Source organism: Trematomus bernacchii, unplaced genomic scaffold, assembly GCF_902827165.1.
Source record: "Trematomus bernacchii unplaced genomic scaffold, fTreBer1.1, whole genome shotgun sequence".
Lineage (NCBI taxonomy): Eukaryota > Metazoa > Chordata > Actinopteri > Perciformes > Nototheniidae > Trematomus > Trematomus bernacchii.
Genome location: NW_022987608.1, coordinates 8,311,924 through 8,333,990, shown reverse-complemented (window position 1 = coordinate 8,333,990; position 22,067 = coordinate 8,311,924). Strand labels below are relative to the sequence as shown.

General features: G+C 41.0%; 2 protein-coding genes across 5 annotated transcripts; both read right to left on the bottom strand.

Annotated features, from left to right (window-relative positions):
- Positions 1 to 975: 975 nt before the first annotated feature.
- tmpoa (thymopoietin a) lies at positions 976 to 16,036 on the bottom strand. Of its 4 annotated transcripts, none has more exons than XM_034131498.1 (12): positions 15,472 to 16,036; positions 9,375 to 9,492; positions 7,787 to 7,936; positions 7,188 to 7,321; positions 5,112 to 5,198; positions 4,244 to 4,372; positions 3,786 to 3,875; positions 3,585 to 3,626; positions 3,304 to 3,480; positions 2,904 to 3,038; positions 2,298 to 2,398; positions 976 to 1,956 (listed from the first exon to the last, which is right to left on the bottom strand). In XM_034131498.1, exons 1-12 carry the CDS (start codon positions 15,709 to 15,711, stop codon positions 1,551 to 1,553), a joined length of 1,809 nt encoding a protein of 602 aa, XP_033987389.1. In that variant the 5' UTR covers positions 15,712 to 16,036; the 3' UTR covers positions 976 to 1,550. The 4 variants fall into 4 exon arrangements, with proteins under 4 accessions (XP_033987389.1, XP_033987390.1, XP_033987392.1 ...); XM_034131499.1 differs by having other exon boundaries at positions 4,328 to 4,372; positions 15,472 to 16,034; XM_034131501.1 differs by lacking the exon at positions 4,244 to 4,372 and having other exon boundaries at positions 15,472 to 16,033.
- A 287-nt stretch (positions 16,037 to 16,323) lies between these two features.
- On the bottom strand, positions 16,324 to 20,405 carry strap (serine/threonine kinase receptor associated protein). The gene is made up of 9 exons (XM_034131503.1): positions 19,970 to 20,405; positions 19,509 to 19,644; positions 19,151 to 19,232; positions 18,948 to 19,020; positions 18,607 to 18,706; positions 18,313 to 18,450; positions 18,061 to 18,197; positions 17,615 to 17,764; positions 16,324 to 17,107 (listed from the first exon to the last, which is right to left on the bottom strand). The coding sequence occupies exons 1-9, from the start codon at positions 20,079 to 20,081 to the stop codon at positions 17,046 to 17,048; spliced, it is 990 nt and encodes a 329-aa protein (XP_033987394.1). The 5' UTR covers positions 20,082 to 20,405; the 3' UTR covers positions 16,324 to 17,045.
- Between the last annotated feature and the right edge of the window lie 1,662 nt (positions 20,406 to 22,067).

Genomic DNA, 22,067 nt, shown 5'->3' with positions numbered 1-22,067 from the left:
TTATTGTGTTGCACTGTTGGAGGAGCCTGGGACCTACGATTTTCATCGACATAACTACACTGTAGCTATGTACGAATGACAATAAGAGCCTTGAATCTTGAATCTTAATGACAAACCGTGAGAAGAACACAAGTGGATTACCTGTTGGCAGTTGTGTCTATTCTTGTCGTCAGTAATGCGGCTGAATGAAGACCCCTCTTGAGATGGTAACTTAGTGATGTCACCACAAAGGTAGATCTACCTGAGGTCGGTGTGGTTGTTATTAACTAGAGGATGGGTGCACATCATTTTCCATGTATGAGTACACTGGCACTTCCTCAATTGTTATTTGATGGCTGGGTAGAAGAGATAAACCCACTGCATGCCTTTCGAACATGGACGTCTTTAAATAGACGTGTGAATCGGGAGGAAAGCACAGATGAAAGCCTGGAACTAATAACAAAAGACATATGCAGACCATGTACCACCTGTTGAAATGTGCCAATGCCCCCCAGTTATCCCAAAATACCTGGTAAAATCGGACCTCATCAGCTGTGGCCCTCCATATTGGCAGCACATCTGATTGCTTGGGAGTAAGGTGACCAACCTTATGACTCTTTACTTGTGATACTGTCACACAATTTTTTTTGTAGCATTTACCATTAATGTCAAACAATGGGTTTTCTTTTATCACAAATGTCATATTTTGGCAGGACTCCAATTTACCCTGGGACACTTGGTGGGGTCCCAAACCCTGTGTTAGCAACCACTACTGGACTAATGACAAAATAAATATTCCTATAATTATTTTTCTTTATTAAAACCAAACAAATTAAAGATGTGACATAGTGAAACTAGTAGATAGCCTGAGAGTAGAAATTCAGTTAAATTGTAAAAATATGTGAACGTTTTGTTGCCTTTAAATGTTTTTTTTCTGTGATTTAACAGTACACGTATATGGCATCTTCATAAAATCAAAAGCTGTTACAGGCACAGTAAAGTCATAATAGTTTATTGAGTGGATTGATATTGAATATTTTTGACAGTGAATACATAGTTAAGTAGAATACAATAGTTCATTCAATTTATAAGAGGAGAGCATTAAGAAAATATCTGTGTAGGGTTTAATAAGATTGAAAAGGAATTTGGTGTATACCAACAAGCCTCTCTGTCTCAATAACAAAGATGGTCAAGTAAGGAAAAAATAAAATACAGGTTCAAACTCCATCTTCACGGCTGTTAATGACTAACAAAGACATACACTAAGGCATAATGTGAAAAACCCTCACTCACTCACTCTCACACACTCATCACACACACACGAAAAACATTAACATGGAAATAAAAAGAGTCAGCAAAGGAGTTACTTTGCTTTAATAACATGTCATGGAGATCTCAGTGTCAATGCAACTGCTACATTGCTTCTCTTAAGGGATTCACTGAATATTGATAAAGAAATAAAAAAGGAAAAAAACTTGACGAAATAAGGGCAAAGATGTTGGGTCATTTCACAGCACCCATGAATAAAATGGCTACAATGCAGATTCACACTATTTTCACATCTGTGCTTTCTACGCTGTGCCGCTAATGGCCACTTCGGTTTCTGAGGCTTCAAAAGGGTTGATGATGTTGGTCTCCATGGCTTGGTAAACCAAGAACAGGAAACCAGCCACAACGGCCAGCAAGAACAGCTTCTTCCACAGGGCCATGCTGCGGGGGGCTGCTTTGGTATGGCCTGCAGGGGGAGCTGCAGAAAGAAGCCTGGAGGAGGAGGAGGAGGAGAAAGAGGAGGTGGAGGTAGCGGAAATAGGCAAGCTGGTGACTCTGCTGTCAGTGCAGCTCTGTGTGTAAGATGAGAAGGAGCTGGTTGTCTTGGTGGTCTTTGGCGAGAAGATGCTGTTTTCATCACCATTCCACAGGTCACTGGACTTCAATGGGCGGTGGGCTGCGCCTCTGATGGGTCGTCGGCAGGTGGCACTGCAGAAGAAAAGGAATTCAGTCTTTGTTTTTGAGTGTGAGATTAATCTGAATACTTTATCTCGGGGGGGAACTGGGTTTTGTGACAGTTGCTCCATTTTAGAATGAAATAAATACAAATTAGAATAACATAAAACAGCTAGTTAAAGCTTTGGTTCTGTCCTATAAAGTGGTGCAGGAATGAGTCCTAAAACCCAGCAATGAGTATTTTAGCACTTCCGGTTTCCTCATCACAAAGTCCATGTTTTTTTTAATGGGTATTTTTTTCAATTACCTTGCTAACAAGTGGCTAGTTAGTGATGCTAACCTATGCTAACAAAAGTATATCATGAGTTACTTACGTGATTCCTGTTGGACTGTTGACGTCATTGGGGAACAGCTCCTTCAGAACCTCAGTCTCCTCCACTTTCTGTGGTTGGTCGCCTGCTGCAATCTTCTCCACCTAAAGAGACAAACAACCATGGAGAGCATGACTTATAGAGCAGATGCAAAGGATACATTCCCTCCATTCCCTGTAGGGGAATGTTTGGACCTGCAGAGGGCAGCCTACTGGATATTAGACACCGCTCACCACGTGACCTATTCAAACAAAAGGCTGGGTACCACCATGTTGACGATTGAACCACCCCTGCCTCCCTTCTACTACATATTGTTTGCTGATGCAGGTATTACCCTCAAAGTTTAGGCAACAATCTTAGCGGATCATTAAGCAATGCTGTTTGAAGCTGGTACGGCATCCTCAACGCAACACTTGCTGAATACTTACATCAACAACTAAACAGAGAGGATGCTATTGATGGTAGCTTGGGTTTGGGCAGGATACCCCCGAGGTGCTACCAAAGAAAATAACAGGTACTGTCCACAACAGTTTCTTCTTGAAAACAAATAAAAGGGTTCCTAGCAAGTTGAGTTGAGCCTTGCAGTACCATGCAGTGGAAACAGTCTACCTTTCTCACTAACACATCGTTGGACAGTATGGATGTACTGTTGAGCGTCTTCATGGGGCTGTACTTGGACATGAAGCTGGTGATTTTCTGCTGCCTCCTTCCATGCAGCAGGACATCTGGAGATGCGCACACGTCCTGCTCACAAACAATGTGTGTGTGAATGTGTGTCGAGATTGTTTAACAAGCCAACGGCTCAGCTGTCACACAACTGTCTCTGCAGAGAGCTTCACACACAGCGGAGCAGTTGACTGTCAACAACCCTCTAGAATGAACTATAGATTGTGAACTCTTCATACTGAACCACAGAAAATGTACCACCCAGAAGTGAAGGACGGTAAAAGCAAAAAATAAGAGAATAGAATGAAATGCAGCCACCAAAGTTGTAAAAGTAAAACTGTACCCTAGCTACGGAGACCCAATTGGGCTTCGATCCAGACCGGTCGGACAGAGACTCGTGGTACTCTTGTCTCTTTATGGGTGAAATGTTACACATAGGGCTAAAAGTCACAGGGTCCACTTTGACGAGCTGAACCAGAGGGGAAGAAGGTCTTGATGGTCTGGCAGTCGGTCGTTGACTCTGTTTAGTACAAGTCAGAGGTCCTGCCTTAGATATAGCGTTCGGAAATGTACAAATATGACCAAAAAGAGAAAGATCTGTAATACAAATTTAATTCCACCCACCCTTACTCCTGGTTTTAAAGGTGTAATGATTGGTTCAGGTTCCTAAGACGGCAACAAAACAGGCAAAATCAAGCAAAAATGAAAAATTGAATACATGAGACTCATTGACCAGTCTCAGTCATGGCCAACAACCTGACAACTGGCTTCATTTTGTGAAAGTAGTTTTTTGTTAAAGAGATGGCAAACATTCAAAAGGCTCACCTCCAACCAAGTAGTGTTGAACAGAATGACTGACTTGTGAGGTGAATCCTTGCGGGGTTTGGGAAGTAGCACAAGTTCTTTGTCTTTGAGCTAAAGGTTTCAAACAGAAGGTGCGCAAACGACATAATGAATTTCAGGATTCTTAGAATACGATTTATTCCTCAAACCACAGCGTCAGAACTGGTTAAACTTAGTGGCAGTACAGACAAATAATTCGGAACATCCCCAAACACCCCTAAAGGTTCCTAATGGCTGAAGAAACAAGTGACATCCTCACAGTTGTGACCGTCGGCTTGGTTGATAACGCAAAATATTTTCCACCATTGGGTGCAGTGTGAGACGGTATGAAAGGCAAATGGTATCTTTGATCATATCTTCGACAGAACAGCAGATATTGGAACCAACCGACCCGTGAGCCCATGCAGGTATGAGAGAGTGAGAAAACAGCCCAGAGCTACCTGAACTGGACTGGATGAGATGGGGGGAGGTTTAGCCCGGACTGGACTGTCCAGTCTTTGGCTAACCCTCCTGTTAGACTTTACCTGGATCTGATCTGTCGATAAAGACCTGAGATCCTCAGGCACTGTCTGATGGGACGGGAGAAAAGAGAGCTATTGACACAGGGTATAGAAAGAACTGAGGAAAGGAAGTAATAGATAAGAGGGGCTAAGCAGGAGAAGGAATTAAAAGCATGATGGAGACGTCTGCTTTAGCACCTTGTCATTTAACTGGATTGCTTCTGTGACATCGGAATTGAAAAGCTGCATGGATAGGAAACCTTTTGGCAGTTTGAGTCAGATTTGTAGGTAGGTGGAAATATGTCCTACTAATGATACTGATAATGCAGCATTATAGGAGAATGATTACTAATAATACATTATTGCTGAAATGATCACCAATTAATAATCAATGTATTATTTAGGTAACTTTACTGGAAAAAAAAATCATGTCATCATCTCATGCTGGTTTGAGCTTCTTTGGTTTCTCCTGTTTTGTACCGTTTTATAGCCTAGTAAACTACCTTAGGGTTTAAGAATGCTGGCCCGAGAAATAATAAATAACATTTCAATAATAAAAAAAAAAAATGTTTGGAGACATTATTTGAAAGCATCAGGGTTTATTTAACCATATATCTTCCTGCAGTGCCAGAGTAATTTATATCGTAAGCAGTTTCGCAGATAGAAAGAATATTTGAAGATGTGGAAAAGACTGAGCTGCATGAAGCCAGGTGTGTAGGTGGAAAACACTTCCCACAGATTGTACACTGGTGGGTTTACTCAGTCACAGTGTTGATGTGCAGAAAAGGGGTAGAGGGACAGTATTCACCATTCTTTGGGACAGCCTCCTGGATCTGCGCTTAACTTGCAGGACATTATCCTCATCATCATCTTCCTCATCCATCAACTGGTCTCTCTACACATGGTATGCACATTACAGCAGACAATGAGAATACCAGCGTTTGAAGTGCAGCTCATTCATCAGCAGCATGAATTCTTCAGACAAAAATGTCAACCACTGCTGTTTGTAGTTTGTAAAAGTGCTTAAACTGATCATGAGATAAACGTTAATACACAGTGAAATGGCTGTAGAATAATGGCAAAATTGGCAAGAATACTTATACACAATTAACGCAGATACTTCTTAGTCTGAACCATGAATGCAAACTCTTTCTTGCCTTTCACATTCTCAGTGGCAGCCCGTTATGGCTACATTCCTCCCATTTACCCAAGAAAATATACCTGAATGTACACACATGCATGCACACACACCTCAAGCTCCACCCCCTCTGCTCATATCAGTTTATTCTCAGCAGCCCACAACACAAGCGCCTCTTGTTCCAGGCGTCATCACCTCAACAGGTGCATGTTCAGTGGGTGAACAGCAGGAGGAGCTGTTTACATTTAGAGGGGCAACACTGCTGAATAACACTTGTCACATGTGGGACATGAGTTTACAGTCTATTTTCCAAAAGAAGCTATGTCATTATCTACAGTACAAAATAGAAAAGATGGATGGTTTTACTCCAACTGTATAAAACCAGGGATGCCAAACGTCAGAAAGAGGAAGATAGAACCAACGGAGGTGAGGGGAAAACATGAGGGAGGATCCCTGAATAGAAAAGTCAGTGTGTGAAGAGGTCCAGCACGTGCATGGCAGACGCTAATCCATATCATGTGCTTTGAATCTCACGGGCAGCGAGCAGCACTGCTACACTGAACCATGAGGCTCACAGTAAGCTGGGTGTGACTGCTCCAATAAAATGGAAAACCGCTTCCTTTACCAGAGTCAGAGGAAAGGGTGTAATGAACCCCAGCTGCTGGGTGTCACATTCTACCTATTTAAGTACACAAACGCCCTGGTGGACGGGGGGGGGGGGGGGGGGGGGGAAATGCTTGAAATGCTTGAATTAATTCACTTTCATTGCCAAATGTGTGGTCTTGATTGTACTTTTTGAATACAGATTGATGGTTAATGAAGTATGGTGATACAACTGATAAAGTAAGGGTCCAACTGCTTCTTTACCACAGTGTGTCTCAAGAAACAACTGTGGTCTAATGGTATGCTAGCAACGAGAAAAAGCACTGCGCAGAAGAAAAGGCTAGCTCTCCACTCCCTGAGGAGACCTGGAGATAATTGTAATTGATTGGGTTACTGAGCGGAGGGAGAGAGTTCTAGTGTTGGTTTGTGACTTATTGACCTTCTGGTATCAACATGAAGGAAGTGCGCCATTGCGACGTAGGACCAATGGAGATGGAAGAGATTAGCCCTCCTTCAGAGTAGGGGATCAGCTGGTCATTATACAGCAATAACAGTCAATGCTTTATTTTGTGTTTATAGCAATATTATATCTCATCTAATTATATGTATCCAATATAACATGTGGTTAGTTACTCTCTTACACCACACTCCAGTTTGTCTCTGAAATAAGGCTATTTTTGTGTATCAAATGTAATATTTAAAGTTATGTTACATAGTTGGGTGAATGATGCATTTGAATTGTTAACTTAAACATTAGGAGCTCATGACATTTCTAATGACCATAGTTGAGCTTGTTGTAAAGTAGTTCACTTCTGTACTGGTGATCCCAACTATGAGTAATTGAAGGTCGTATGAACCAATCAGGACTAAGACTTTTACGTTGTTTACAATAGGAACCGGAAGTCCTGAGACAACCTGGAAATGGAACAAAGGAGAAAATGGACGGGACAAAAAAATCAAAGAAATTACGCCACGACCAAGATAGCATCTGTTCCATGAGCTTCTCTAACTAAATGCAATTCCTCATTCAATTTCTTTCAACTGGTCTATCTGAAAGAAATCAAGCACACTCTTGGGGTTTGCTCCCCGGTATAACAAACTGGCATCCGTCAGTGTTTAGAAGAAATTGAAGTTGTTACTGACCGTGTGGTGCTGGCTGCTGCGGGTGCGGGTGGTGACGGGCGTCTTCCCTCTGCTCCGGACCGGCCTCTCCACCACTGGGACTGGTTCAGGTTCTGGTTCTGGCACAGGTACTGGTTCTGGTTCTGCTATCACTTCTGTTAGAACCCAGTAAATACACATAAAGTTAAGGGACATCCGTGGGTTTATTTTTAACAATAGGGAGGGATGGATGGATAGATTAGATAGATACATTGTTTTGTCACAGCAGCATTTTGACGTTCAAGACATGTACAAGAATTACACCATTCCTAAAAATGTAATATTATGATATATATAATATAGATTATATGCTTTGGAAAGTCGTTTTTATATAAATGCAATGTTTATTAGCAGGCAATAACATGACAACTCACTGCAATGATGGCTTACTAACACTCCACATATAATCTATCATTATGGTAAACCATGATTATATTGTAGTAAAGCACTTTAAAGTGAATACATATTGCAAATGTTTAAAGGTAAATCTAACTGTGATAACTGTAAACCTTTAACCTGCCGTAGTGTGGAGCATATCTTCAGTATGAATATCAGTATGAATGGCGTCACATTGTTCTTACCATCCTCCTTGTCGCTGTACAGGTCTGACTCTGAGTTGCCGTTGTGGTTCACTTGTGTCTCCGTGACGATGACCTCTGGCAGCGGTGGCTGTGCAGGACCCTCATCCAGAAGCTTCTGCAGCTTCCTCTCATACAGCTTACGGGTGGAGGCTGCGAGGACAAGCAGGAAGGAGGGACATTTCATTATTCTGTCTATGTCTTTAAAAGGCAAGGCAAGTTTATTTATATAGCGCATTTTAAGGCAATTCAAAATCCTTTACAATAAACATTAAAAGCATGTAGAGATAATGCAATAGAAACACATTAGTTTGCAGTGGGATGGATCTGCAGTAGCTCATTGACTTCTATGGAAGCATGCGTGCCAGAGACTATGAAACCAAAACCATAAAGAAATAAGTAAATACTTTTTAAAGGTCCCATGTCATGGCCATTTCTACTGATCACAATTCCATCGTTGAGGTATACTAAAATAAATGTATACTGTGCAATTTTCCAAACTCACATTGGTTTCTCAAACATCTCTGTATAGTATGTGTATTCTCACTCTGTCCTAAACGGCTTGTTGGAGCTCCTGCCCCCCCCCTGTGAGCCCAGTGGCCGTCTGCGAGACAGCGAGACCCAGCCCGGAACACACACACACACACACACACCCACCCACCCGCAGCCTGGCTGGGAGTTTGTGTGTGTGCCCAGGCTGAGTTCCGCGGTGTCTCGCTGTCTCGCCGACCCCACACCAGTGAGCCAGCTCACAGTGTCCCGCTCCTTGCAGCAGCGAGCCTCGCAACATCCCGCCGAGTGTGTGTGAGGAAGTCCGCGGATTGGTCAAAACTTAACGGCTCCGCGGACTTAATGGCCGTTACGTTACGTCACTATACCCGAAATACGTCACTATACCAAAGAAGTAAACAATGGAAAAAGAGAAATCCCCAACGAGGCGTTCTGGGGCAGCATAGATAGGTCTTTTCTGTGTTACAGTTTTACTCGCTACAGGGTGTACTTTGAGGGTTTGTGACTTTGCAGACCATTTACATGCATAAAAAGCTACATAACACACAAGGGGACGGGTAATAACCAGAAAAGCATGACATGGGACCTTTAACAATACTGATATTACTAATAGCTAACAACAACAAGAGCCATGATAGAAATATGATACGCTATAATATTTTCAGTACACTTTAGCCAAGTTAAACTCCTCTCTCGATAAATTCAGCACACTTCTTTTGATGTTTACTTCATTGATTTTAAGCCACTACTACTACTTAGCACCCTCCTTCCCATGGTAGTGTTCATGTAAAACATCTGAAGGAAGTGCTAGGTAAATGTGACTTTAGCTAAAAATTGACATAAAAATACTGCTTCTGTTAAAAAGAGAAAGTGAGCACAGGGGTGAGGATGACACTAATAGTTGGTGCTGTGCTTTATCAGCGATTTACCTTCCCTTTGTTTGTCAAGATTATTATTAGTGACCAGGTTAATATTAATCCTGCTTTTATTTGTGATTTTAAGACAGTTACGTGATTTCATGACTGTGTTTTGCTTGGTTAAACTAACTGACCAAGAAGTAATCACTCCTCGCAGCACTCACCCACAATCGGCCCCACGTTCACTCCGTGCTTCTGCAGCTCGTCCATCAGGCCGCCGTCGGTCAGCACAGTGACGTCCATCTCGTCCGGCAAAACCTTGTCTGTTTTCCTGGTGGCTTTCTGAAAGGGGGGGGGGACAAGAGAGCCAGTTGGTAAATCATACATTATCCTGGTTGCTAAAAATACTGCATTTATAAAGAGCGTTCCCACACATTCATACAGGCAGAGGCTGCTGAGAAGGTGCCACCTGCTCAGGGAGACTCACACACATTCACACATCGCTGGCCATTGGGAGCAGTTTGAGTTTTAGGTTTCTTGCCCATACATCGACATGTTGCCTGCACGAGCTGGTGATCGAACCACCGACCTTCCCGTGGGAGGACAACCATCTACCTCCAACTGTAGGGACTGCCATTGATTTTTTTTTGTCCCGAGGCAATGCGATCAGTAACGACAACAGAAGAGCGGACAGACAGCAGACAGTTGTTTTTCTGCATGTGGGCTGTTTGTGAACCGCCAACCAAGTTGACACAATGTTAACGAGTGACACTCTGTTGGTTATAGCATTACCTTTTCTTATCGTAAAGGATGGTTCTTTTTTCAGGTATTGAGTGGGAAAGTTCAAATCTAAAAGGTTCAAATAGACTCTGTCCCAACATGCACCGCTGTTCACCTTAAAACATTCTCCCGTGAACCAATGCCTTTGTTCTCAATTTGCTCAGAAGAAAGCCCTTTGACAGACAGTTAGCAGAACAGGTTTACCATTTGGCTAAATGACCGTTCGCTAAGTCCAGCCCCTTGAATACAGACTCGCCAATCATAGCGCAGCATCGGACAGAGAACTTGACGTCGTTTAGCGAAGGGGCGGGGCTTAACAAAGGGTCAACAAAATGCATTTTTGTTGCTTTGAATGTAGATAAATGGATGCCTGTATTAAAGTGCAGGAAAAGAATGTAGATGGACTCAACATTTAAAATCTAATGCTGCCTAATTTCATCACATGATTTAGAAGACAGGCTTAAACTTGAGGAGTTTTCTTCAATAACATAAGGTGGGGAAAACAAAGCAGCATTTCTAGGCAGATGGAGCAGGCACATCTTGATGGCAAACAACGTGCTGTTCTGAAGTCGCCTCTCACACAACAGCCTACAGGAAATTACTCTGTTTGAAACCAGCTGCCTCTGAAATGAAGCCATGGGCCTCCTTCTTAGCTCACATCTGCAGGAGGCTGAGCTTTTGAGTGAACGGATATGCATGCAGAAGATATTTTGTCGAAAAAAATGATGTGAGCAGATACTCATGCGGCCATGATTTGAACCTTTTTTCAAAAGAATGAAATGTCCTTAAGAAAAAGGAATCAATCATGGGTCAGTGTGCAGTATAAAGTGATGCTTTGGTCAGGGTACAGTCCCTTATATAATCCAAAGTTGGCACGGACATGGTTTGGACACGGACATGGTTTGGTGAATAACAGACCTGTCCTGTTGCTGTTCAAGGCAACGTGTGAAAATGTAAAGGTTTAACAAAAACAAGTAAAGACTGCCCTTTTCGATTCCTGGACTTAAACTTGTGGTTCGTTAAAAAATAACCATTTGAGAAGCCGGAATTCGAGAACGGGCAGGAACTATCACAGAATTCCTTGCAGCAGTTCATTGTCAACTTGAGGAAATAACGCATTCAAAGCAGAGTACGTAATTAAAAAGCCAAAAATAACGCCTAAAGGCTTTAAACTAATTAGAGGCAAGACACAATCTGCCGTTTCACATCTATACGCTTAAACACACTGCACTATGTCTTAGTTCAGTAAATAATTCAGTAAAAATTGAAGGCTTTTACTTGGAAGCAGCGACAGGAAGAGGTATGTCTTTACCAGGAGAATACCTCCAGTTTTACTTAAGATGCTTTACGATTTTCACCCACAAACTGGAGACTGAAGAATGTGATGTTTTCACTTCACTTCCAGAGGGTTGTGGCGTCACGTTGACATTCCCCTGAACCAGGTCTACATATATGGACATTACAGTCCTTATCTTGTGTCTTTAAATAGCACTTACAGTTGTAAAGATAAAATCCTTACTGCATCTGTTTTTTTTAAACGGACATCATAGTTGCAAGAGAAACCTAAATAAATAATTTTGCCACGTAAAAAATCTGAAGTCTTGCAATATAAGTTAGATCCTAAATACTCTTCAGTGCTCCTACATACTGCTGATGTTAGCTGTTCTTTACATATGGATGAAAGCCTTTCCTTGAAGTCTGGAATCGAGTAAATTAACCGCTCACATTTGAGTCACTCTCATTGGTGCAATACCTTAACATTTTAATGAAAGTGTCTTTGATAGCTGTAATGAGCAAACATTGCTGCAGTCTAGGTTCAACTTCAGTAAATAGGGGACAACAGCAAAGAGAAATGGTGACATAGCAATCTTATAACAAAACTCATTTGCAGTGATTCCAAAAGACCACTGGTGCTCTTTGATGTAAATCAGCTGATCAAAGTTGATGAAGCTAGAGCAACACCGAAACCCAAACTACTCATTGTAATTCTTACTGTGACCATAAGAAAAACCACTCTAAAAGTCACTTGGAATCAACATCTGGGCCTGCAGCGACTCTACAACCGATTCAGTTGGCAGCAAATCAACGGAAAATGTGAGGAATGCAAAGATGATACGCTCAACTTCAGTGACGAGAGGCTGCCGTGAGGTGTTCACAACATGCAATAAATGTGGGAGACAGAGAGAGGCTGTCTCACCCCGGGTCTCGGTGGGCCCTCGGCAGGGTTTAGTCTGGAGGTGAGCCAGGCTGTTTCATAATAACATCAGTCTGAGCTGAGAGAGCGGGAGGAGGGGGGAAAGCCTCTGTGATCCCTCCTCTGCAGACCACACCCTGGCCTTTAATGGCATTACTAAACCGTGAGCTCACAGTTTTGGCCCGTTTACAGTGTAAACTCACAACCGACAAACAGCGTCAAACTTTCCTTTACTACTCCTCATTCAAGCCTGGATGGAGTAGTTTGAGGGTGAGACATGCCAGGACCTGTGGCTGCGTGATGCAACACACTGCTTGGCTAAATAACAGTGGAGTAAGTGTGGTGAGCCATAGCTTTGCTCAGATTAACCACAACTCTTTGAATTGTTGGTGTCACACTTGTAATACCTCTAAATCTCACTATCACAGACAAGCGTAAAAACAGAAGAAACTTAATGCATGTGAAGCCACTTTGAAAATCCTCCTCGACTTCAGTAAACTATTTGAAAAATGTCAGGAATTCCTTTTTGAGCTGCGGGGCCAACCTCCAACGGCAGCTCGTACCTGCAGCCTGTAATCACTCAGGGATGTGAACACCAGGCTTCATTACATAAACCTCAACCACGCTACCCTACAAAACAAACACCCGAGACATTACACACGTGTCGTAACTTTTTTTAACACACCCCGCTACACGCACACACACATTCCACTTTCCTAAGAAAAGTATTTCCTGAATGAAGAGGCCAAGCTCATAAAGATATCAGTACCAGCTGCTGGTAAACTGTCTCTTGCTCTGCCATTTAAAGCTCCAATGGAAAGGCCATTATTTGAAAAAAGAAAAAAATGAAATAATCTCATCACCCTAACGTCATACACTGTTTGTTTACATGTATTGAGTTAGCAGAAAGTCTTCCAAACACACAAGTAAAAAATCTCCAAGGGGGCATTCCCTACATAAATCAGGTGTTTTTTTCACCCAGCAAATAAAATATATTCAATGAGTGGCATTATTTTTTAGGCTGCCATCTACTAAATTGACCATGATTAAGTGGATAGTGGTGCAGGAGTGGTAAAGAAAGTTTAGAAGGTACATGTTGTATATCCCTTTATTTCTTTAACAGCTCTCTGATGTCAAATCAAAGTGTAACATAAAGAATGATTTTGTTTCTCAAAATGGAATGAGGTTAAAGTCCTTTGATAATCATCAGCACTTTGGCTCTCTTCTTCACAACTCCAGATTCTGCCATGATAAAGTGACACACCGACAACATACCTGCGTGGAGGTTCTGTTTGAAACCCATCAGGGTCAGGGCACCGCGTCCTAGCATTCCTCTTTGACACAGTTTGTTCATTATCTCATATCAAATACTTTACAACTCAAAGATCTAATCACACACACACATATCGCTGCCTGTTGATGTGACTCATCTGGCTTGCGATACAAAGTAATAAACAACTTCCCCTCTCCTCATTACCATGTATTCAACTTCATAACTTAAGTGAGTTCAGACAAAAGACATGAATCTTCTCTGCTGATCGACTCAAATACCTGAACTACAAGCAGCAGGGAAAAAACAAACACACAAACTCCGTCACCTCCCACATGTCATTTCTCACAGTCAAGTCTTTTCTTCTGCTCACACCCATCATTCACTCATCATGTACAGACTACCACCCCCCCCCCCCCCAAAACAAGTTCAGACTGGACACATCCTGCTGCACACCTGTTGTAGTACTACGCATCCAAGAATTCAAAACAGAGCAGGAAATATACAATGTGCAGTACTCTTTACAGCGTGGTGTAGTGTAACAACAACAATGTTGTCCAATCAAAAATAAATTCACAGAGAAGCACAAAATAATAAATAAATTAATAAAGATTACGAAATTGAATAGGTAAAGTAAAATGTAATTAAAAGTATGTAAAATGATGACAAATTAAATCAAATATGATTGTACAATGACAAGAAAAAATTAAACCTAAATATTAAAAATACACAAATTAGGAGTCTTGTTTACAAAAAGGTGACGAACATGCACATCAATATTAAGTGTGAAATTGTAAGGATTTTATTTAATCATAATTGTGTTTTTTCCCCATCTATAGTATAGTAATTGTATTAAAATACTCTGGTACATGTCTGGAATATTTGCTGCATCGATACAATCAGTCTCCTGTTTGAAGGCTCTGAAGTATGAAGTATGCAGTATGCTGGCTGGAGCGGGATTATCATTATTAAAAAACAACAGAGGAATGCTGAGAAACTGAGACCCTTCTCACTGGTACAACAACTTAAGCTTGATAGCAATAATGCAATCTCAAGACTTTAAAACCAATTGATTTCATTCAAACACAACAGTATTAGCTTCTTTATCTGTAACAGTTTATGGGCGGGATTGTGTTTCATGTACCATCAGGTAAAGCTGAGACTTTATGTGTCCACTCGGGCTTTTAAAAACACATACTGATGAATGTATTATGTCAAAGAGAATGAATGAATTAAGAATGACTAAGAGGCCTTGGGGAGGGAACCCCAACCCAGTCTGCACTTCAGATAACTGATACAAGTGATAACAACCAGTTTTCGATCAGCAGATAAATCTAAGGTTGCTGTACTCCTCTTCTACCCGTTTAAACTGAAGAAAGGCTGGAAAGCTTTTTGGGTGGAGGTCGTGCAAACTGAAGCATGTGAATCTGGTTAGGTTTGGCCCCTGATTAGAGCTATGAATGGCCAAACTGGGATACAAAGGCGGTCTCAATATATAGAAAAACAGTTTCACAGTTACATTTCCAAATGTTTTTCAGGATATAATTAATAATAGCAACTGCATCCATGTTTCTAACCTAGGCTGTGGTATAGATGGCAAAACAAGGAATTTTGTTTTGGGGTGGGGACTCATGGCAAATAGTGCTATGGATGAATGGAGTCTGAGGTCCAAGCCTATTTACATTTTATACTGAATATTATAATAAGAATAGATGTATTCTTTAGTTAAGGTTTACTTCATTACGATCAAATATATTAAGACATGATGCATCTGCAAACTTTTGATGGCCATTTGTTTTGGACTAGTTTTAGACGTGTAGGCTAATTTAGAATCACAACGTTGTCAGTGGTTGATAGGCCTACATGGTTAGTTGCAGCTGTGATATGGTATATTTATATATTTTATATCTACACTGTAAATGATATAACTATAAATATAATTAAGTGCAAAGCAACTTAGCCATACTTTTGAGTCAAGTTAGCAAAACTTGTACCACGCTGCATCCTCGTGCGACGCGAGTTTCTGCAACGTTTTTTATTGAAATAACGTTAAATGCGTATGATTTAGTGAACTTACTCTGCCGGAAGAGCGACTTCTGCTGGAGACTACGGGCGGAGGCAGATCCTCGTCGCTGGAGAAGACGTCCACAGACGTGGTGACATGTTTCTTGTTGTTAGCGGTAATGTGCTTCAGATAAAGCTGCACATACACGTCCTTGGTCGGGTTGCCGTTCGGGAGCTCCACGTCGTGGGCCGCAAGCTCGGTTTTCAGCTTTTCCTTTGTGAGCACGGACGGGTCATCCAGGTACTCCGACATGTCTGCGTGCAGCTGCGGGGACTGAGGTTCCTTAGCCTGGGTAAGTTAGCTAGCTAACACCGAGGGGGAAAGTGGGGAAAACGGAGAGGAGTTTTACTTCTGAGAGACGCACAGCTAACCAGCGCCGCTTACTGGTTTTAATTAGAAGGAGGTAACAAGCATGTCTCGAAGTAAGAAATACAAAATTAACGAAAAACAAAATGAATGTGTAGTTGCCCACGCTTCCTCCTCCACTCAGAAGAATGAAGAACTGAAACTGGCTATTACAGTTACAGGCTTTTGGTAAAAAAAAAAAAAAAAAAATAGCTGCGACTCATGGGGACGACACAGGCCGGAAGTGACTGCCCGAAAGACCGTCTCTTATTGGTCAGACGCTGTTAGAAAGTGCTCCCTCATTGGCGGGACACACATGCAACTATTGAAAATGAATATCACGTCACGAGTTTGTGACACACCATTCACTCACCTTGATTTTAACAGCACGTTGAGTGAGTTATAAAGAAATGTGATAATACTTCGTTTTTCCTTTATGTTGACAGTTTGTATTTGCTTGATTGAGTGATTGAAATATGTAATGATAACAGGATCTTATTCATCCGCATTTTGCACAGGTAAAATAAAGAACAATTAAAAACACAAAAACCTGTTTGATCTCTGTGCATCACTTAAAAATAAAATTGTAATGCGTTTGTTTATTTTTCACTGGACATAAATGAAGAAGTCACAAGCCAAACTGAAAAAAAAAAACCAGTGAAATGTTTTCCTTTTTCTTTCTTTGTCACAAAACAATATTTTCTTTTATTTGACACATATACTTAACCAGTACAGTACAAAAGCAGCGGATACTCAAAGCAGTGTTTTTGAAGAAATGAAAACGACTTACTCTCGCACAAACTGTGCAACTACCTATAGTATTCTTGTAGAGAACTGAAAACAAATGCCTTAGTCCAGCTCATTAAATATCTTAACTTTGAAACCAAATGGGGCTTGGACGTTGGGGTTCAAGGCTTAATGGAAGATAAAATAAATGTAAGCAGCGAGACAGATCTGGGCTAATCAGAGAGAAAGCAGGCAGCGATGAGCCGATACTCACAGCTCTACTGCTTTACTCTCCAGCCCATACTGTCCATATGACTGCATAAAATCATGTGTGTGTGTCAGTTTAATTGTGGGTGAGTCTATGACAGACAGTCTTTATATCCACATCAGTTCCTGGTGAATGTAGATGCTCTGGACTCGGCTCCTTGCTGGGGCTGGATAGAACGCTGGAACACCCCTCCGCTTGTTTTTTCTTTTCTCTTCTCATCCCGTTTCCAAACAGCACTGTTTTCTCCTCAGGCTTTGATCTCAGGGGGGGTAGTGTACAGCTGCTCAGAGTTCTCTAACCCCAGTTCCTCTGAGGAGTAGGGCAAGGCAGAAAAAAAGAGTTAGAAAAAGGTGTGGAATATATATATAAAGTATGGGTGTTTAGAAAGGAGGGATGGACCAACTAAAAGATGGTCGGTCAGACTGTCAAAACCTGATTTGTCTGTCTATTTGATCACAGCCAGGGTCTCTACTGCTTCAATTAGGAGCATTATTTATTAAGTCTGTCTCTGGCAAGTTCCCAAACTTCATGGAAGTTCAACTTTAATTCTCTATAACCAACGTAGTCCAAATGTTTTCTCCTTTATGAAAGAATATTGACAAATCTCACCATGACATACATTGAGATTCTAACTTAAGTTGACTTTGTGTCCCCACACAAAAGGATGACATTACAGATGCTCTGTTTTTAAAAAGGCAGCATTTTGTGGCAAATGGAGGATCTGCACTTACAGAGACCTCACACTGGCTTCATTTAGCCTTGCTAAATATATACTTTTGAGCTAAATGTCAGCTGATGCCACGGTTGGAATATTACCAGGTAGGACACACTTCCACAGGCCATAGGTTTTCCCCACAGCTGTCTGCCACAGTCGGAGCGTGCCATCCTCAGATCCGCTGGCGTACAGCTCACCATCTGGACTGAAGCGTACACAGTGCACTGGACCAAAATGACCCTTATAGGACTCTACAGACAAAGAGAAAACAAGGACAAATTTGTAAATATTTTGTTGTGGTTTCTCCCTACTACTAAAATAGGAAACCACTCAACATTTAGACATCCTCTTTACTTATGTTATATGCCTGATATGAGGATCATTCACAGTAAAACATTTTAAGTACCTTCGACTTTACATAATATAGTGCATGTGTAGAAAAAGGTTTGCAATGTCTCTAAAATTTGAAAAAGCCTTTTCATATCTTAATGAAAGCCTGGGCAAAACACAATCCAAGTGCAGCCAGTTCAGTCTCTCCTGTCCTCACCCAGCTCTTCCTTGGTGCCGTAGTCAAATTTGTAGAGCTTGAAGTCCTCTCCGCCGGCAACAAAGAAGTCTTTATCTGGGTGGAGGGAGGCAGAGTTGATGGGAGCCGGGGCATCAACTGTCTTGATCAGGTCGAGGCTGGAAAATAATGAAAATTACTATAGCTGTACTGGCTTAATGTCACTGTGTAGAAGCTAAATGTCTACACTATCAAAATATTTGTTTACCCAGGCTTTTAGATGTAGTCACTTACCTTAGAGCGTTGTAGAAACCGATTGTCTTTCCATATGTGATCACAAGAATCTCTCCATCAGCCAAATACTCCATGCTGCTCACTGCTGTCTCGAACTTCAACTGTTTCACCTCCTCCATGGAGCTCCTGTCCCACAGCCTGGACACAAACACAAATAGGTCAAAACACAGATAAGGTCTCTGCTGCGTTCAGTGTCAAAGTTGAGGTGACTTGTGAGGAAGTCGAGCAGTCACAGTCAGGATGTGGAATTGGAGTTTGACACTTAGATGTGGTCATTGACCCGCAGAATAGTACCTTATGGTTTTGTCATCGGCTGCTGAGAGGATCTGCTTGTCGTTGTTACACCACAAGGCTTTTTTTATGGCTGAGGTGTGACCTGCAATCTCTTGAGGTGCTAAAAAGGACAAAAACATTTAACAGTTAACTACATTAGAAGAAAAAATAAACAACGGTCATCTCTCCTTTTTATAATTCAAAGAGGAGGGAAAAGTGATGCATTGATAAGGGCTGAATCTACAGCAAATGATGAAGACACCCAAAAGGGAGACACTTTTTAAACTCGATCAAATAAAATCCTATTTGTTTACACATGTATCTGTGCATAAGCAAGTCTCCTCTTTGATACATTGGCTTACCTGCTTCAGGGTTGATAAGATCGTAGAGGCGCAGAAGCTTGTCGTTTCCTCCAGTCAGCAAACAGGTGCTGTCCTGATAGCAGAGGCACAGGTATATTGAGACAGAAATATGACAATAAATATATTTTTTAAATCACACATATAACTGCATACAAGACATGTGCAGTAATCAGAGATCATTCATTTCAAGACAATACACTGACCTTAGTAAAGTTGACGGTTTTGACGATGTGTTTGTGTGCCAGTGTGAGGACCTCGTCTCCACTTACTGCATCCCACACCTTTCTGAAAAGCACAGAGCACATCACATTCATGTAGCTGCAGGATTATTGTATATTTTTCATGTAATGTGTTTGAAAGCAGGGTTTTTCCCCCAGTGATTTAAAAAAGCAGATACAAAAGGATATGAGACAGGGGGTATCATGTCCATTGCAGGTTTAATAAGCATGATCAGTACCACTTTACCAGTTCTTTTTTGGAAGTTGTTAGACAAAGATGTTTCTTAAGTTATAAGACTTAATTGTTTTAGACATATTGCTTCCAGTCTGGACCCTCACTCACGCTGTGAAGTCAGCCGCCGCGGTGGCAGCCTTGGTGGCGTCTGTGTTCAGAGTGGCTCCCCAGACAGCACCTTTGTGACCCAGAAACGTTCCTATCCAGTCCCCTGTGTCTCCATGGCGCATCATGGGCTTGCCATCTGACGAAAGAGAGCAGGGAGGATTGATACAATGGTTAGATATGTGTGTCAACAGGTGTTTATAAGACAGAATGCCTCACTATGGCAACTGATGGAGCACTGTAACGGCAATTTGTGTTTGAAATAATATTCATTCAAGGTTTTAAATGACCAATTAAATATAATTAATAATCATGGTTTAACTGTGAACAGAGAGGGTTCAAAGCGAAGAGAGCCTTACTATTCATTTATGTATTGGCACCACTTCGAGTATCTACGTTAACCGTTAAGACATGTTTGTAAAAAGCGTATTTGCCAAACGTCATTGTCAATCCATTGCTCTCACCCTTGCATGCGCTGATGAGGAAGTAGCCATATGGAGTGATTCCACTAAAGGCTAGGTCCACCACAGGTCGGGTGTGACCGGAGCAGGTGAGGGGAGTCTGTCTCATCGCCATGGTCCTCCAGCCGGCTGGGAGACTGTTCGCACTGAGAAGGAGACGCTCGGACGCTAGTGGTTAGCTGGCTAGCTAGCTGGTTAGACCTAGCAGGATGACAAGACAGCAAGCTAGCTAGCAACTGTTTTAGTGAGTAATATCCGTTGGTCAACAGTTGGCTGCCGGTTGGACTATGAATGAGTGAGAATTAAATGTTCATTAAACGAAACGGCGGGTCTCCCTCCCAGCAAAGGAAAGGCTATCGTGCTAATAGCTACAACATTGCAACTAACTAGCAACGTGCAACGCGGAGTAGCTGTAGCAGAGATCATATAGCCGGTGTTCCGCCAGACACAACAAACATATTACTTCCGGTGTGATGTTTTTCACAATAAAAGCACCCATATTGAAACAAACTAAAAGTGGAAAAACAGTGTTCGATAGCAAATCAATGAGATAAAAGCCACATGAATAAACAAGAAAAATATATATAATAACCATTACGTTTTTTCTTAATAATTAAGTCATCATCATAATTAAATGTTTTAAAGCTGTGCTTTTTTTCCACAACAAAAGTATTTTTGCAGGAATCTTTTATTGTTACTATGGCACTGTTAAAACGTTATACATTGTAAATCAATTTATTAAAAAAAATGAAAAAAGGTGTATTACTTTTATTCTGAAGGCTGGACAACGTCTTCTCCTTGCCCTTCTCCCTTGCAGGAGAAACGCATCTGCGGCGTGTTGCTGCCCCCTGCAGGAAGAAAAATTAATGTTCTTTACATTGTTAAATTGCAGACATTTATACCATAAAAGTGTTTATCCTCAGAGTTATGTCCTGTATTTTAATTACCCATATGTTAGCTGTAAGATTAATAATAATAATAATAATAAATTCGATTTATAAAGCACCTTTCATTGCTCACAGCAATCCCAAGGTGCTACAGGAGGCATAATAAAAACAAACAAAATAAACAAAAGTGTAATCAAAAGCTTTTTTTAAGATTAACCACATTTTCAGATACAAATGTTTGCCAGGACAGGATTATACAGTCATCCTGTTGTAAAATAATGTTTTTAAAGATATATAATGATAATGATAATTGCATTGTAGAGATATACATGTCTAATACCCTACTGCTGTATAGTGATATTCATGTCATATTACATGAAACAAGGGCAAACTTTTTCTCTGTTTGAATGCACAACTTATATGGAATTTCATTATTTATCTTAATTTTTTTTATCTACCCAGAGTTTTTTTCATATATCATTTTAACAATAAGTATAATATAAATGTTTATGTATATAACGTATATGTAAGTTTAAAGTAAAATATTGAGTAAAAATAGTTTAGAAAAAATATAAAAAATACAGTATTGATGTATATCTGAAACAAACCAAAATTACAAGCAAAACAGGGATGCCGGACTTCGTATTAGAACTAGCATTAAAAAGATACACTGCTGTTTATATTGTATTTAGGATGATAGATTATTGTCTTGGTTTTAGCTAATGGGGTTCTATAAATGAACAAACAACATTCTGCTTTTTTCTGCTCATATTGAAATTATATTTCAATTATTAGAATTTACCTTTATGGCTACAATATATTTTGCCAGATAGAAACAACAGTAACTCAAGTTAAAACATTTTAATATAAATAAAAGATAAAAGTCTTAAATTAATATAAAATATAGCTTATCCCACGTGCTACTATAATTTAAAAACCCAGCCCATACAGTTGTGGAAAGCATCTAAAAAGAATTCGCGTTTTCACATCCCTCCTTTTCACAGTTTAGTCCATGACTGTGCCCATAGACTGTAAAGAGTGCCTTGCCTCTCGGCTGCAGGCAGAGGTGTAGCCTGATGCCGGTGAATAAGCAGAAAAACAGAGCAGAGGGAGGGGATGCGGGACAGGAAGATGAGAAGCTGCATCATTTAGAGCATTGCATGGCCGAAGATGGGTGTCTCTGCTGAGGATGACAACGCTTTATTGAGATTTAC

Coding starts and splice junctions, on each gene's coding strand:
- strap (XM_034131503.1), bottom strand. CDS start 20,081: ATGGCGATGAGACAGACTCCCCTCACCTGCTCCGGTCACACCCGACCT. Junction 19,233..19,508: donor GCGGCGGCTGACTTCACAGC/GTGAGTGAGGGT, acceptor TGTGCTTTTCAG/AAAGGTGTGGGATGCAGTAA. Junction 17,765..18,060: donor CGGCACCAAGGAAGAGCTGG/GTGAGGACAGGA, acceptor CTTTGTCTGTAG/AGTCCTATAAGGGTCATTTT.
- tmpoa (XM_034131498.1), bottom strand. CDS start 15,711: ATGTCGGAGTACCTGGATGACCCGTCCGTGCTCACAAAGGAAAAGCTG. Junction 3,039..3,303: donor ATTGGGTCTCCGTAGCTAGG/GTACAGTTTTAC, acceptor GTTTGTGAGCAG/GACGTGTGCGCATCTCCAGA. Junction 1,957..2,297: donor AACAGTCCAACAGGAATCAC/GTAAGTAACTCA, acceptor TTTCTTCTGCAG/TGCCACCTGCCGACGACCCA.